General features: G+C 45.9%; 1 protein-coding gene across 18 annotated transcripts in view; it reads left to right on the top strand.

Annotated features, from left to right (window-relative positions):
* ankhd1 (ankyrin repeat and KH domain containing 1) overlaps window positions 1–17,915 on the top strand; it is a 54,457-nt gene that overhangs the window by 35,562 nt on the left and 980 nt on the right. For 14 of the 18 annotated variants that reach the window (XM_080774531.1, XM_080774530.1, XM_080774546.1 and 11 more), the window contains 13 exons: window positions 6,761–6,877; window positions 7,271–7,439; window positions 8,184–8,383; window positions 8,807–9,180; window positions 9,946–10,098; window positions 11,264–11,413; window positions 12,203–13,760; window positions 14,023–14,212; window positions 14,793–14,909; window positions 15,638–15,886; window positions 16,370–16,450; window positions 17,181–17,365; window positions 17,566–17,730. In XM_080774531.1, the coding sequence (XP_080630657.1) occupies window positions 6,761–6,877; window positions 7,271–7,439; window positions 8,184–8,383; window positions 8,807–9,180; window positions 9,946–10,098; window positions 11,264–11,413; window positions 12,203–13,760; window positions 14,023–14,212; window positions 14,793–14,909; window positions 15,638–15,886; window positions 16,370–16,450; window positions 17,181–17,365; window positions 17,566–17,730 (3,708 nt within the window). The remainder of the gene's footprint in view (window positions 1–6,760; window positions 6,878–7,270; window positions 7,440–8,183; window positions 8,384–8,806; window positions 9,181–9,945; window positions 10,099–11,263; window positions 11,414–12,202; window positions 13,761–14,022; window positions 14,213–14,792; window positions 14,910–15,637; window positions 15,887–16,369; window positions 16,451–17,180; window positions 17,366–17,565; window positions 17,731–17,915) is intronic. The other 4 variants (XM_080774538.1, XM_080774537.1, XM_080774536.1 and 1 more) reach the window with 1 other exon arrangement.

Below are 17,915 nucleotides of genomic sequence, written 5' to 3'. Positions count from 1 at the left end.
GCTCCGCTTGTGTGGACTCGGGACTCGGCGGGAGTTGGGACAGACTGTCTGTGACTCGCCAGTCAGTCCCATAGTTAAGCTGCTACTAGTTAGCATTAGCAACGTTAGCACCTTACGTTATACTGTCTGTGGTGTGGACACGCCGGCGTCAGTTTCTCTCGCTGTGTGTGTGTGTGTGTGTGTGCATGTGTTGTGCATGCATGCGTGCGAGTAAATAAACGCGCACATGTGTGTGTGCGTGCGTGCGTGCGTGTGAGTAAATAAATAAAACTCTTGATACATACAACTTGTAGTACTACACCCCCCCCCCCCAGGGCTTATACTAAATAGATATATTTAAAAAAAAACATGCATCTACTGTTGAATAAGGAGAGGATGTTACTCTACATGTCTTAAATTGACTAAGGCTAAAATATTGAAGTAGTATTATTATGAAGTTATTATTTTGCCAGTGAATATAATTTCTATTTTACATGATGTGAAGAGTGTAACTGTAAGGGATTTTGAGATGGGAGTGTGAGTGCTGGACCTGTTTTTTTTTAATCACACCCGTGTGAAGTGAGCGGCACTCTTATAATCATACATCATCCATTCATTGTCATTTTTGTGACAATGAATGTGTAGGATTGTGTAGGATAAAAAGCCGAGATATGACAATTATTCTCCATTCATTGTCAATGGCATTTAGGACACAAATCTACTGAATATAGGAGGGGCTAGTGCTCCTCGAGGGGCTAGTGCTCCTGTTGGAGTAAATTAATTGTTCTATGACTATCGGGACATGAATGTTAACATCTTGATCAATAATGACTAGATTTGTACTGATTTAGTAAATAATCATCTGTCATTTTTGAGTGGTGCAGCCACTCAACCACACTATAGACAGCTACAGTATGTGTGTGTGTGGCTGTGTCCCTGGCTGTGTCATTGGGTCTGTCCCTGGCTGTGTGCCTGTGTCATTGGGTCTGTCCCTGGCTGTGTCCCTGTGTCATTGGGTCTGTCCCTGGCTGTGTCCCTGTGTCATTGGGTCTGTCCCTGGCTGTGTCCCTGTGTCATTGGGTCTGTCCCTGGCTGTGTCCCTGTGTCCCTGGCTGTGTCCGAGCACGAACATAGCGTTATAGCATTTGTTCACCACCACAAGTGTCACTGTTGCACAGCCTAACACAGACACACAGGCCGGGGAGGAGGGCTAGTACAGTACAGGAAGTAATTCATTTGAACATCTTTCTACATACTGAGAGTAATAGATTTGTGCTGATGACTCTTAAGTGCAGTATATACTGTCCCCCACGACCCCCCCCCCCCCCCCCCAAAAAAGTGGGTTTAGTACTGATAAACGCTCAAAAGATTTGCGCCGCGGCACAGCGTCGGCCCCGCACACTGTCACCTTTTTCACCTTGGGCCTGTTTGCATGCCTGTTAATTACAAGCCTTCTACATTAGTTATTTTCCTATTCCTCTTAATGGACAATTAATATCTTGGTTTTTTTTAACATTACAATATTTTCTATTCCTATTTTGCCTATTTAGTAATATAGTAATATAGTTAATACGGTATAGTCCCATCAGCATCCCCCTCTTATGCCACTCACTTCCCCTAACTGTATTTTTATTTTTTAATGTTTCACTGTATTTGTACATATCTTTTATTCTTAAGGACTGGCCTATGTGCATTTTTCTTTTGTTAGATTGTATAGCTACAACCTTCGCTTCTGCTAATTCTAAAATTACTACTAGCTCTGTGGGAGCCCGTTGGCTCTCTTTTCGTTCTCCCACTTGGGTTTTTTGAAGCCCCCCGAACTTGTGTTCGTTAGCTGCTAGCTTTGTCCTGCAGCCTGGGACTAGGTCCCAGGGATTGTTCATTTCTAGATGCCTTTTGTATCTGGTGTTTATTTTCTATTTTTTCCAGTTTTGTTTGTTCAATCCCCCCTACTCAGAGGGGTTATTACTGTAATGTTTTCGGCAACAGCAACTTCATGTCTTTACTTTATTGTTTTCTATGAATATTTTTATGATTTTGACACGTAAATACCTCTCTTACAGCTCAGCTGTGTTGCTACTTCTACGACTATGTTTCTATGCATATGACTATATCTTAGCCTATCCTTTGATTATCAACGCTCTTTTGATGCCTCTCACCTCTCCAACCACGACCACATATTTTATCAGACTATATTCAAATGCGGTCCTTCCCATGTGTGCTCCACCTAAATCCCATTCACCTCTACGGAGCCTCTCAGCAGTGTCTATTTCAAATATTCTCAATTTAACACGACTAAATGATGGGTTTAATTAAGGTATTGAGCTATAACGTCAAGGGTCTTCATAACCCAGTGAAAAGAAAGAAAATCCTAAACCAGTTAAAACAATATAAATGCCAGATAGCACTTCTACAGGAAACACATTTGTCAGACGCTGAGCATGAAAAATTAAAAAAATCTTGGGCAGACAAAGTGTTTTTCTCCTCACATAAATCAGGAAAGAAAAGAGGGGTGGCAATTCTCATACATAGACAGGTCAATTTTAAGCTAGATTCACTTCATAAAGACTCAGAGGGAAGATACATTTTACTAAATGGCACAATTGATGGCATACAAATTTCACTTATGAATGTTTATGCTCCCAATGAAGATGACCCTGAATTTATCAGAACAATATTTAATATGACGTTACAATATAGTTCTGGCATCCTGCTGAAAGGTGGTGACTATAATTGTGTGATGTCACAGTTTAAAGATAAACATCCTATACCCAAAACTCCTCCCTCTAGAATGAGCAAAATGCTGAAACATCTATCTACAGAGACAGGAATAGTAGACATTTGGAGAAGTAAATTCCCTGGAGCTAAAGACTTTACTTTTTTTTCTAATAGACATTTGTCGTATTCAAGATTGGACTACTTCTTCACTCCCAAATCAGAAATACATAGGATAATCGATACAACCATATTTCCAATCACTATTTCGGATCATGCACCTATCTCGGTGGACTGGGACATAGGACATAGACCTACAACAAGACAGTGGAGGCTTAATGCCTCCCTTCTGAATGATGAGGACTTCATTACACTGATAAATTCCGAGTTGAAGAAATACCTTGAAACAAACATGTCAGATGACACATCGCCTCTTATTCTATGGGACTGTGCTAAGGCTTACTTAAGGGGCTGTATTATCTCGTATGCTAGTGCGAGGAAGAAGAGGAGAGAGGCAAAGCGAAAGGAATTAGAGGATAAAATAAGAGATCTTGAACAACAGCATAAAAGAACATCCAACCTGAACCTATTAAATGCGCTCAAACAAACAAGAAGAGACCTTAATAACCACCTTTCTGAAAAGATCGAGGGAAACCTTAGATTCACTAATCAAAAGTACTATGAGTTTGGAAACAGAGCTAGTAGGCTACTGGCTCTGAGACTCAAAAAACAACAATCTTCTAATATTGTACAGAAATTGAAGTCAGATAGTTTAACACTTACAAGGCCAGACGAGATCTCAAAGTCATTTGCAGAATTTTATAAAACATTATATAAAAATACAGACACATGCACAGACAATGAAGAACTGAAACTTTTTTTGGAGAACATAAAACTGACAGAGTTATCAGAAACTGCTTCAAAAGAATTAGACCGTCCAATTACTGCAGAGGAAGTGCTAGAAGTAATCTCCACATTAAAAAACAATAAGAGTCCAGGGCCGGATGGGTACATTAATGAGTTCTATAAAACCTTTAAGGCAATCGTCTCTCCTTTATTATTAAAAGCCTATCATCACGCACTAAAGTGCGGCAATATGGCTCCTTCATGGAGAGAAGCGACGATAATTGTAATACACAAAGAGGGTAAGGACCCTACTAAATGCCAGTCTTACAGACCCATCTCATTATTGAATACGGATATGCGCATATTAACAGCCATTCTGGCCAGAAGAGTAAACAAAATTATCATCAACATCATCCACCCCGACCAGACTGGGTTTATTACAGGAAGATATTATGGAGACAACATACGCAGACTACTGAACATAATGACTCACCCTATAGTGAAGGAACAGGAAGTGATGTTGTTATCTCTGGATGCGCAGAAAGCATTTGATAGGGTCTCTTGGCAATACTTACTTCAAACGTTAAAGAAATTCAAATTCGGCCCCAACTTCATAAAGTGGATACAAACTCTATATTCTGGCCCACAGGCGGCGGTCAAGGTCAACGGCTTCCTCTCTGATAGATTCACACTGGAACGTGGTTGCAGACAAGGATGCTCGCTATCACCCCTGCTGTTTGCGATCAGTATTGAGCCGCTCGCGCAGTTGATTAGAGATGATAACAATATAAAGGGAGTAACAATCGACGGGGAACAGCACAAACTATCATTATACGCTGATGATGTGCTACTGTATCTGTTAGAACCGGCAACAACAATCCCATATCTAAAATCGTTAATTTCCGAATATGGGTATTACTCGGGCTACAAAATAAATGTGGACAAAACAATGGCTATGGACATAAGCAGTAAAATACCACAAACAGTTAAAATCCAGAGTGAGTTTAGATGGCCTGAGGAGGGTATTAAATACCTAGGGATTTTTATTCCCCTATCTTTAGACAAATTATATGAGACCAACTACGAAAAATTAATTCTGACTATAAGTGAAGACTTAAACCGATGGTCGGCACTTCCCCTCTCTCTATTGGGTCGAATTGAGAGTATACGTATGAATGTTCTCCCCAGGCTACTCTATCCTTTCCAGATGCTACCTGTAGATATTCCTAAAATCATATTTGACAAATTGGACAGACTTATTTCTAAATTTATATGGCAGGGGAAACGACCGAGAGTGAGGCTAAAAACGTTACAGTTATCTAAGGAGGTTGGAGGACTAAAACTCCCAAATCTGAGACACTATTTTTGGGCGGCACAGCTTAAACCATTAACAATTTGGCTCCAGGAAACTGAGGATACTAGATGGTTAAATATTGAAAAAAGCCTCTGTTCGCAACCACTCCACGTTGTACCCTTCCTAGATACCTCACTGAAAGAGATCCAAATGAGCGAGTGGACTAGAGTTATTTTAAAAATATGGAGAAAAATAAAAACTTCATTTGGACTACCTAAACAGATCTCCTCGCTAACACATATTGGTTACATAAAGGAGTTCATACCAGCTCAACTGGATGTAGGATTCAGGAATTGGACAGAATTCGGCCTAACCAGCATACACCAATTAGTTAATAAGGATGGTCTTAAATCATTCGAACAGATACGGACTGAATTCGGGCTCCCAAGGACAAATTTTTTCAGATATTTGCAACTGAGAGACTTTCTAACAAAACATAAGGACTGGGAGAGGGCCATGAAACCCACTCCTATTGAGGAGCTGTTGCTCAAATTTGAATTTGGCGATGGCAAGGTAATCAAGGAATTCTACCAAGTCTTCTTGGACCTTTGCCCAAATAATACACTGTATATAAAAGAGAAATGGGAGGCTGAATTAGGTATAGAAGTAACAACGGATACGTGGGAAGAGGTATGTAGTGAAGCGCACCTGGTAACCAACTCAAATACTTGGAGAGAATTTAAATGGAAAGTAATATCTAGATTTTTCAGGACGCCTCATATAGTGGCCAAAATGGGTCCAGATCATTCAAATAGATGCTGGAGGGACTGTGGAGCACATATCGGGAATCACACTCATATATTTTGGACATGCCCCAAATTGAGAACATTCTGGAGAGAGGTGTCTGAAGCACTAGAAGAAGTTTTTGGTCAAAACATCCCAGAGGATCCCACAGTAATGTTGTTGGGAGTGGTACCGGAAGGTCTGGAGAGTAGAGCCAAAATATATTTATTGCATGTGCTGCTTACAGCGGCCATCAAATGTATTACAATTAAATGGCTGAAACCAGCCCCACCAACATACAGTATGTGGGTGGAAAAAATATGGGACATCTACCAGATGGAACAAATTACTTATGCCCTGAGGCTTCAACCAAACATATTTAGTAAAAGATGGAGTCCTGTTCTGCCTCTACTGTCGAGGTAGCAGGCTTTCGGAATCTTGAGTAACCCATACACTTCTCTTCAGACCTTCTGGTGTACCCATACACCTTCCTCCATCTCCAGTATGTCTGTTCCCAGTATTGTTTACCTCCCATTGTTGCCGTCGCTCTGTCGTTTTTGTCTCGCTGTATACCTGTATTTTTTGTTGTTTTGTTTTCTTTGTTTGTGAGTACTTGTAAATGTAAGTGAAGTTGTTTGTGTGTATGAGTGTATCATTTATATATCCTGTAAAAGTATGCAGCTGAGGTCGTGAAAAAAAAAGGAAAAAAAAGATCAGTTGTAAGAAAAATGTATACTTGTAATTCTGTGAAGTTGCCTAAACTGAAATAAAAACAAAGTTAAAAAAAAAAAAAAAGAGGGCGCTAATTTAGGTTTCTAAGTCGGGCAGAAACATAATTATCTTCTGATTCTGAACATATAATGCCAGGTTCTAAAAACCATACGGAGACTTTGACTGGCTCCCTGCCAAAGTAACTGTTGGTGTCTGTAAATGTATGTAAATTCATGAGAAATTGACCTCCCCAGGTATGGAACATTAGCATAATAATAATATCTGGGATTTATATAGTGCTTTTCGTGATACTCAAAGACGCTTTACATGTGTTGGGGCCAGGGGGGAGGGGGGGGGACAAGTATGTCCAATAATATTGCATTGCTAACAATAGCATCACTATTAACCACCTCTGGTTCCCTGCTGTGTCAGGAGCTGTTGAAGAAGTGCCACCAGTGCATGGAGACCATCGTCAAAGCCAAAGACCAGCAGGCAGCCGAGGCCAACAAGAACGCTAGCATCCTGCTCAAGGAGCTGGACCTGGAGAAGGTAAAACCTGGAATGGCTTTTAGGGCTGAATCAGTCCATTGTTTTTGTGTGTGTGTTTGTCTGTGTGTGTGTGTGTGTGTGTGTGTGTGTGTATAGTATACACATTATACTGTATCAACTTGGTTATTTATTAACAACTTAATCCCTGTTTTATACTGTGTTGCATAACAGTGTCTTGCAAAAAAAACATTGACTAGTTTTTAGGGGTATTTAGCATTTAGTTGACTTTTTTTAAATTAACTAATTGAGAAGCCCACGTTTTAATCTATATACTGTATATACTATTTCCTCTATGAGCTTTATAAGGTTACAATGCTTCGCGTAGTGAGCTTGTAGGCCTGCTATGTGTTCCGCTCACCCTGACCATGTGTTGAATGTGTGTTGGGTCAACAGTCCAGAGAGGAGAGCAAGAAGCAGGCCCTGGCCGTCAAGCGGGAGAAGCGCAAGGAGAAACGCAAGAAGAAGAAGGAGGAGCAGAAGAGGAAGCAGGAGGAAGAGGAGGAGCAGAAGACCAAGGACGAGTCGTCTGACATGCAGGAGCAGAAGGAGGACTCTGCTGAAGGTAAAGCTCCCTCCCTCCCCACATGTTCTATAGCAGAGGTTTTCAACAGGTGGTCCGTGGACCACTGGTGGTCTGTGACGGTATTGTATGTGGTCCCTGACCAGTGACCATGCAAAGTTGCGAAACAGAGTGCACTAAATGACCTGGTGATGTATGATGACACGTCAATGTTACACGAAAAAAGTGCCTTTATTTGCACAAATAGGTGACTGTAACTGACACGTCAATGTTGTAATTTACTGGAAAGTCGATGTCAATAACTTTTACAACCACAGTTGTACGGGAAAGTGTACCACCCACACACTGTACGGGATTGACTGGTTGAGTTATGACAAATAACTTAAATATACAAAGAAATAATTGACACATTTAATACGTTTCTTTCCAAAAAAATATACAAAATAGCGGAAATAGTTGATCTACAAACTTCCAACAAGTCACGGCGTGTTGTAGAGCAGCTATTTCTGCTATTCTTGGAAATGTATGGACATTTTTCAACGTGGAAACCATTGACATTTATGCACAAATAATTAGTACGGATTAGTAATAATTAGACAATTATGTAATAATTGTGACAGGCCTAAGACTTGAGGGCTGATTTATACTTTGCCACATGATGTCGTTTGCTTAGTCTCCGCCTGCCGGCTGCGTCTGGTGACAATGCTTTAAAAACGAGTCGTATCACCAACGCAATATGAACTTTTTGTTGCATTAAACAATTTGCCTCTCCTCCCCCCCACGCAGAAGCGGAGGTTCCCATCGAGCCTCCCAGTGCCACCACCACCACCACCATCGGTATCTCTGCCACTTCCACCACTTTCACCACCGCTTTCGGGAAGAAGCGAGCCAGCGTGGCCGCCGCGCCCAGCGCCAACCGCAAGAGCAAGAAGAACAAGACCAAGGACTCCTCGCCCAACGAACCAATCATATTACAGGACCCGCAGGTAACCGCCATGTTCTTTTTTTTTTTTTTTCATTAGTGAAATGATGCCTGGCAGATGACAGCCTTTTGTAGATGTTTTCCAGCTGGCTACAATATATGGTGCAACGGTTAGTCGAACTAGTCTATTTAGAGAAATGGTCAAAATAGCCTATATCTATAAGCTTACAAAGTGATGCGTTTTTAAAACCCCTTACCGAGGCGATACCGCCGATACAGAGATATTACATGATATATTTGTCATATTTATATTAAACTCATTGTGAAAATGTATTTACTGGTATTATTTTGCTGGTGGAAGTTACAGATGTGCATATGGTGTGATATACAATCTACGCTTCAACAGAAACACACCGTCTTATATATCAGTGGTCTGGGGAGAATTTAAACTTGACTTGCCTTGTCCTGTCCACTCCTAACCCTCCAGGTGGCGCTAGCGCAGCACAAGGCTGATAAGAACAAGATCCACGGGGAGCCGCGGGGCGGGGGCGGGGGGGTAACGGGGGGCACCAGCGACTCGGACCCCCTGGACAGCACCGACTGCGCCAGCGAGAGCAGCAGCAGTGGCGGCAAGAGCCAGGAGCTCAACTACCTCCCCGACCTCCCCTCGTCCTCCTCCTCGTCCTCCTCCTCTTCCTCCTCCTCCTCTTCCTCGGCCCCGTCGTCGGGACTGGCCCCCCACTCCCAGACGCTCCCGCACGGCCCCGAGAAGAGGCACTGCCCCTCCGTCGTCAGCGCTCCGCCACACAACGACAGCAAGGTGGACAAGGTCACGGTCTCCATCTCCAAACCCACGCAACGGTGAGTCCCGGCTGATGCCGCTGCGTTTAGTGACGCGTTGGGGCAGAGATCATTGTATCGATTATCTTCATATATCAGCGATTAGGCTTGTGTGTCCCTTCCTGTGCAGGAGACCTCCTCTCGACCGGGTTTTTTTTCGACCAATGACAAAGCTTCTAGGAACATCTTTGAATGCAGATTGTCCTAGATGTGTCACAGAGAGACAACAATGTTTTTGGGAGTGTTTTACTTCTTGCTGGCTGTCTGCATACAATAAAAAGGGTCATTCAAATGTTGACATTATTACTTATAGCTACTTAAAGGCATCAGACAACATTCCAGGCTTGTGAGCATGTACTCCGCCAATACCCAACAGCAACCTAGAAGGGCATGGGACACTATTTTACCATTCATTATTTGAACTCTACCTGGAGCTTTCACAAGTACACATTTCACTTGACTGTCACACAAATAATTGTGTTTTACGATTTAATTGTTTTTTGGAATGTTACAATTTGTATTTCTGTCTGCCTTCTGGTAGAAATTGCACAGGCCAGATATGACAAATAACTTAGTATACAAAGAAATCACTGACACATTTAACGATTTATTATATTCTTTCTTTCCAAAAAAATGCACAAAACAGCGGACAAGTGATGTGCTATTTTTCAACATGGAAACGATTGACGATAATGCAAAAGAATTGTTGCGACTACCTCAAATAAAATTTGAATTTGTAATAATCGTGACGGGCCTGACTCCACCGTGTCTTCTGTCTTCCCCCAGAGCTCCCGATACGAGCGAGTCGACCCTCAGCTCTCTGCCGTCTCCGTTCAAGACCATGTCTCTCCCCGTCACCTCCCCCAACAGCAAGCTCAGCCTCACCAGCCCCAAGCGAGGCCAGAAGAGAGAGGAGGGCTGGAAAGAGGTCGTCAGAAGGTCAGCAAGCAGACTCATTAGCTCGCTTCTGTTTTAAAGATTAGAGCATTTGAAGTGGTCAAACGAGCAATATGTTCAGAAGCGTCTTCCATCAAATCTGATGTTGAACGTTTCATATGAAAGCAAAGGTTATTTCCTTTTATAATTTTTCACAAATCACACATTAGGACTTGGCCATGCAAAGATTTTCAGTCGTGAGATTTTAATTTGCTTTAATTCATGAGGACCCCCTGATGTTTTAAAATATGCATGGGACATGATTGCTACTATTGCGTTGATAAAATACAACCCATTAAAACTACGGTCACAGAATGTCCTCCAGGTAAATGAGGAAAAATCTGAGATTGTAGGAGATCTACTCCTTTGAGGAACTTGGCACCTCGTCCCTTAAATGCCTCAATGTTAACTGTAACTTGAGTGACTTTATGATTCTGATCTATCCTTTAATTACCAAGTAACAAGAGTTGTTCAGACTTCTTACTTCCAGGAGGTTTATTGCCAAAATTAAGACCTTTAAAAAGGTCATTCATGCTTTAATCTCATCATGTTTACTGTAATTCCCTTTACTTTTGCCTCTGCAAAAAAACGGAAGCTATATCCCGTCTCCAGTTGGTGCAGACTTCTGCTGCTAGAAAAGTGACCATATCACACCGATCTTGGCTGCTCTCCACTAGTTGCCTGTGAGCTTCAGAAGTGTTTTTAAGGTGTTACGAATTACTTTTAAGGCCCTCCTGGTCGCTCCTGAAACTCACCTCCTTACCTGGGGTGATCAGGCTTTTGCGGCCTGGGCGCCTAGGCTTCTGGAAACATACCTCTAAGTCAAGTGTCTATTATTGTTGTAATGCATTATCATTTTGCTTTGCCGTTTGCTGCTTCTTTATTACCTTGTTCTTTAACCCATTTTGGGCGGGAACCCCTTTTGGTGTTAGCATTATGTTATGCTTTAGCTGTTGAAAAATAGCAGATCTACAAGAGTGGCGCGCTACAAGCTTGTAGGTCTGCTATTTTTGAAAAATCGAAGAACGACTGACATAGAAACATAGCTTTTTCAGAAAACTGTCATTTTCAAACAGACTTTTTTAATCTGATCTCAGGTCAGAATGGATTAAGGAAACACGCTTTACAAATATATTAATTCTCTGTTCACTGTGTTCCTGTGTGTCAGATCTAAGAAGCTGTCTGTCCCCGCCTCGGTGGTGTCTCGGATCATGGGCCGAGGGGGCTGCAACATCACAGCCATCCAGGACGTGACCGGCGCTCATATCGACGTGGACAAACAGAAAGACAAGAACGGGGAGAGGATGATCACCATACGGTATGATGGGAGCCCTCTGGTGGACAGTAAATGCAACTGCAACCTGTTTGTGTGTCAACCTGTTGTGAGCCATCCATCATTCTGTGTCCATGTTTACCAAATGTGACACTCTAAAAAGGAGAACAGGCGATAGTATCCTGAGTCTAGCCTTTGCCTTTCTTCTGTTTTAAAACAACTGCGGATTTGATAAAGGATTTTTTACTGTGTAGTCGTCTATAATAGGGTTTGTCTGTGTGTCCGGAGATAATCTCGCAAACCAGAGATCAATGTCTTGTGCACACTGTCAGTAGGCCACAGAAGTACCTCCACTTTTTCATATATATATATAATGCAACTCAAAGGGGCTCTGATCGGGCTGAAACCTTGGTAGCATACATCACAGATATGTCATGGATGACTCCGATGATGATCCACCATGTGGGATCATGGGGTCCATATGATTCGTTACAAAAATTCATGACATGGAATGTGGTAGTTTAACGCTGGACTAATTACTGTATGTACTACGTGTACATGCTCCTTCCGACATCGCAAACAATTGCAGTTCCGAGAAAAATCTGGAGTTCTGAGAAAATGTTCTGAGACCGCACATCAGTAGTTCTGAATGACTTACATTTGTAGTTATCACCTCCCTTTCCGAAGACTTCGGAAGGAGCATATCGTGGCCTTAAGACCGGATAGTGAGTCCACATACTTGACAGCCCCTGGTTCGGTTATGACTTCTCTTTAGTTTGGACGACTAATGTTGCACACGTGTGTTCAGTCTCCTAATTTGTGTGTGTTTTGCAGAGGTGGCACGGAGTCCACGAGGCACGCGGTCCAACTCATCAACGCTCTGATCCAAGACCCGGCCAAGGAGCTGGAAGACCTGATCCCCCGCAACCACATCAGAGCCCCGGGCTCAAAGACCTCCTCCACCCCCTTCCCCACCTCCGCGGGCGGTGCCAGCGGCTCCATTGGCCCCAAGGCGCTCTCCTCCCTCGTCACCTCCACGGGGGTCTCCTTCCAGTCCTCCCCGTCGTCATCTTCGTCGTCCTCTCAGGCCGGGGGCAAGATGGGCAAGGGGCTGTCGTCTGGTGTGAGGCAGCCCTTCCCCGTGTCCCTTCCCCTGGCCTACGCTCACCCCCAGCTGGCTCTGCTGGCTGCTCAGACCATGCATCAGATCCGACACCCTCGTCTGCCCATGGCCCAGTTCGGTGGCACCTTCTCGCCCGCCGCCAGCACCTGGGGCCCGTTCCCCGTGCGGCCCGTGAGTCCCGGCAGCGCCAACAGCTCCCCCAAGCACAACGGTGGGAGTGGCAGTGCCGGTGGCAACAGCGTGGGCCAGCAGGCCCGTTCCAACTCGTCCAGCCACAGCGAGCACGGCTCTGCCGCCGGCTCCGTGGGCTCCCCGGTCATCAGCAACGCCCCCAACGCACACACAGCCACCGCAGCGGGGGCGTCCTCACCGCACACGCCCCCCAACCCCCCCGCCACTTACAACTCACAGCCCAGCGTGCCCACGCCATCCTCTGTCAGAAAGCAGCTCTTTGCGCCCGACATCAAGCCAGCTGGGGCCAACGCCGTGTCCACCACCTCCGCCACGGCTCCTAGCAGCGCAGTGCGAGGCGCAGGCTCCCCCGCCCACCACAGCGTGGCCGCAGCCGCCCCCGTCGCCCCACAGCTCCCCGTCGGACCCGTCGCGCAGCAGACCCCCATTCAGCCGCTCCTCAAGACGGAGGCCGCTGGAGCTCCGGGCAAAGAGAAGCCCTCGCTGCCCCTGGAGAGCCAGCCCGCCGCCGCCAGTGACGGTGTCGGTTCTGTCGGTTTCGCTGCCCCCGCCATGGCGCTGCCCCCCAAGCCGGAGCCCCGGCAGCAGTTGCCTGCCCCCCCCACCTCTGCCGCACCCTCCTCCGAGGCCCCGCCTCCCCTCCTCGCCCCGCAGGTCAGCTCCCACATCTCGTCGGCTCCCGCTGTGCCGGTCCTATCGCACGCCGCGACGCACCCCAACAGCACCGTACCCCACTTCTCGGCACCGGCTCCGAGAGTCTCCCATCGAATGCAGCCTCCGGGTGCCTACTACTCTCTTCCCGAGCAGCAGCAACAGCAGCAGTCTGTGTTTGTGCCCCTCAACGCTCAACAAGAACCACCTAAACAACAGACCCAGAGCCAGGCCAACCAGCCGTCGAACATGCCCCCGCAACAGCAGCAGGCCCCGGGCCCCCATCAGGTGTCCTCCAACATGGGCATGATGAACGGTTCTCAGATGCAGCACGTCCCCAGTGCGGCCAAGCCTCAGCAAATCCCCCCCAACTTTGGACCTGCAGGCCTTTTCAACTTCAGCAGTATCTTTGACAACAACAGTCAGGTGAGTGGAAGTTCACTGCTGTGTGCTGAAGAAAAAAAACACAATCTGGTCTCAGCTACAGCTGTCTATTAGTTTCTTGCAGATTATTCTATGGTTCATTTTTAGATTAATTGAATAATCTAGGAGCACGTTGTTTTTTTATCATATCAACAAATTGAACAAATTTTGAATTGCAAAAAATGCATCTTTGTGCAGATAATACAGGACAAAGTTGCAGCTTGTTGTTGATTTCTTGGGTTTGGTGTATTTTTGTCTCTTGCAGGTTGGTAACAACCAGGTTTGGGGTGCGTGTCACCTGCCTACCCGCTCGCCACCCGAGCAGTCCTACTCTGCCCCGCCAGCCTACATGGGCATGGGTCAGATGGACAACATGATGCCCCCGCCTCCACCCGACAGCTCCAAGGCCCCAGGCTATCGCTCAGCTTCCCAGAGGATGGTGAACAGTCCTATTGGTACGAAGACATGGTCTTTTTATTTCACAATTAGGACAATTGTCCTGGAATTGTCCTGTATTGTTCTCCTATGCTCTCAATCGCTTCATCAATAGCATCACAACAGTCGTGACGATCTGCTATTCCAAAATGTTTTTGACAATTTTCGCCTGTAATTAAATTCCCCACAACGGGGATGTCGGGTTGAATGTGGGTGTTTTTGAGCTGCCACTGTACTTTAAACATGCCACGTCCTGTGATGTGATGGAGGTCATGTTCTCGTCCCTCTGTTCAGCTCTCACCAGCTATGTTCTCGTCCCTCTGTTCAGCTCTCACCAGCTATGTTCTCGTCCCTCTGTTCAGCTCTCACCAGCTATGTTCTCGTCCCTCTGTGCAGCTCTCACCAGCTATGTTCTCGTCCCTCTGTGCAGCTCTCACCAGCTATGTTCTCGTCCCTCTGTGCAGCTCTCACCAGCTATGTTCTCGTCCCTCTGTTCAGCTCTCACCAGCTATGTTCTCGTCCCTCTGTTCAGCTCTCACCAGCTATGTTCTCGTCCCTCTGTTCAGCTCTCACCAGCTATGTTCTCGTCCCTCTGTGCAGCTCTCACCAGCTACGCCACCAGCATCTCTGGCAGCCCCGTGTATCTGCACGGCCACGGCACGCCCTCGTTCAGCAGACAGCACTTCTCCCCGCATCCTTGGAGCGCCTCCTCCTCAGGTACTGCTCACATAGTGTGGAGCGCCTCCTCCTCAGGTACTGCTCACATAGTGTGGAGCGTCTCCTCCTCAGGTACTGCTCACATAGTGTGGAGCACCTCCTCCTCAGGTACTGCTCACATAGTGTGGAGCGTCTCCTCCTCAGGTACTGCTCACATAGTGTGGAGCGCCTCCTCCTCAGGTACTGCTCACATAGTGTGGAGCGTCTCCTCCTCAGGTACTGCTCACATAGTGTGGAGCGTCTCCTCCTCAGGTACTGCTCACATAGTGTGGAGCGTCTCCTCCTCAGGTACTGCTCACATAGTGTGGAGCGTCTCCTCCTCAGGTACTGCTCACATAGTGTGGAGCGTCTCCTCCTCAGGTACTGCTCACATAGTGTGGAGCACCTCCTCCTCAGGTACTGCTCACATAGTGTGGAGCGTCTCCTCCTCAGGTACTGCTCACATAGTGTGGAGCACCTCCTCCTCAGGTACTGCTCACATAGTGTGGAGTGCCTCCTCCTCAGGTACTGCTCACATAGTGTGCGGGAAAACGTAAACTAAAATTCCATTCCGATGCAAGGAATCATTTTCAGAATAATCAGATTTAGGTTCAAATTCTGTTAAATTATCCTCTATAAGTCGTTTGAATCGGTGACTTGTGTGTACCCCCAAAATCCAATAAATTCTCATTTGGTACGCTTTTGATTGTGAGTTTGATTGTGTTGTTGACGTTCTCCTCCAACCCCAGGAGAGTCTCCGGTGCCCCCTCCCTCCTCCACCAACGTGTCCTCCTCGGCCGTGGCCCCTCCCCCCCAGCAGCCCAAGCAGCAGGGCAGCTCGTCTCAGCAGGACCGCAAGGTCCCGCCTCCCATCGGCACGGAGCGGCTCGCCCGGATCCGACAGACGGGCTCGGTCAACCCGCCTCTCCTCACCACCAGCTACACAGCGCCGGTCGGTCAGGGAGGCATCTGGTCCTTCGGCGTCGGCAGTGCTTCTGGTGAGAGCAGTGATGTTGGAAGAGAATTGTTATGGCATGCTAGTGGGGGGGGGGGGGGGGGGGCTTCTTTATTGGGCTGTGCACTTAACCGGATATGTATCGAAACCGATATTTAGAACAATAACCAATGTAATCTTACTCATCGTCACCTTCTTAAAATAATGTCCCAAGTCATTTAGCCAATCAAGAATGTAACTTAGCCTAGGTTACATTGGTCACCTGGCTTAGGCCAAACAATGTGCCTATGTCAACAATTCAACAATCAGCAATTGGCAACGTAATACAATTACTTTAAGAAGGTGACGTCATGTAGGTTATAATTGAGAACAATAACATGTTCCTCTAGTCTAGATTCTATGCATACAATTTCACCACTACTTTACATCTCTTTTAACTCACTCCTGAAAACTCAACTGTATAAAGCTGTTTTTAACCCCCAGGGCAGGCCTCTTAGTTTTAATGTGTTTCTTGTTTTCTGTTAAGGTTGCTCTCCACCAAACCGACTACTTCAGACTACTACACACTGGCAGTCGGGTCCGACGTCGGATGATGTCAGATATTCAGGTGCCCAACAGTTCTGGTCGCCACACCACACAAACCATTGCCAATTACTTGCCACACCAGGAGGTGGCAATAGTCTGCAGGAGCCTGCAGACATGCAGTTTTGCCTCAGAGAGCTTGGACCAAAACTAAAACACAGAGCATTTTTGTAGCTAGTCGTAGTAGCCCACTGCTTTGCTTTGGAGTAGAATGGTATAGAAGTGTTGAGATGAGAGTTGAGAATATGGTATGTAGTTAAAATGGCTTATCTAGGCTTGCTCCTGCACCAGATACAGACGTGAGGTCTACTTCTCTCCGGAGCCTTTACCCACCCCTCCCTCCCCCCTCTCCACCACCCCGCTGCTACCGACGGTTAGTAGCCGTCAGTAGCCGACTGAGCAAGTTTGGTCGTCTTTCGACGCTTCCTTACAACTTGCGACCCGACAACAGCGTGCACACCGCCCATTTAACAGCTTTTCGGCCACAGACGCTTTCCAACACTTGCCAACGTCGGTGCGGTGGAGAGCTACCTTTTACTGTTAATGCGTTGGTTTTTATCATTGTGTTGTGAATTCTTCTTTCAAGCATTTTGTGTGCTATAAAATAAAGCTTAATAAAAATTTGGCAGAAAAGCTTTAACAATAAAAAATAATTGAAAGAACAACAAAACGATGTGCAAAAAGTGTTCCTGTGTGAGTATGCCCGCCACCAATGCGAACACTAACCCCTCGTTCTTTGCGTTTTGCCGTGACAGAGGCCATGTCTGGCTGGTCGCAGCCGCTGATGAGCAGTCACATGATGCACCCTCAGCTGCAGGCGGAGCAGTCGGCGTTCTCGCAGCACCAGCCCATGGAGCAGGACGACACGGGCATCGCCAACCCCGCCAACAACTACCACCAGCCCCAGCATCTACCCAACAGCTACATGGACTTCCCCAAGGTGGGTCTGTCTGTGCACACATGGATTAGAGTTCTCAGTGTTTGTTGTTTTTTAATGAAGTTGTGTTTTTTAATGTTTTACTGTAAAGCACTTTGGTACAACGTTGTTGTTGTTTTTAAATGTGCTATATAAATAAAGGTGGTATGGTATGGTATTGCAATCGCAGATCCTTACCGTTGAGCTCCATGTGTGTTTCTTAGGGGATGCCTATGTCGATGTATGGAGGAGCCATGCTGCCCCCTCATCCTCCCATGGCAGAGGGCCCGCAGGGACCCATGTACAACGGCCTGCACACTGCCGACCCAGCATGGAGCCCCATTATCAAAGTGGTCCCAAATAACGCAGACAACTCTGACCCACAGCAGGTAACCTGACATCGCATTGATTCATCGTTCACAGGTGGAAAGCTTTTGTTGGTGTTAAAAACGGTAATAAAATGTCTTTGTGAAATGATTTGGCAAAACACCAGAATTATTATTTTCTTTGTCTCTGTAAGCCTTCAGCTGACATCCGCCAATAGCTGTGTTTTTGTAGGGTACGGTATGTTTCC

Source organism: Protomyctophum bolini (genome assembly GCF_963924005.1).
Source record: "Protomyctophum bolini genome assembly, chromosome: 10".
Taxonomy (NCBI): domain Eukaryota; kingdom Metazoa; phylum Chordata; class Actinopteri; order Myctophiformes; family Myctophidae; genus Protomyctophum; species Protomyctophum bolini.
This window is presented reverse-complemented; position numbering and strand designations above follow the sequence as displayed.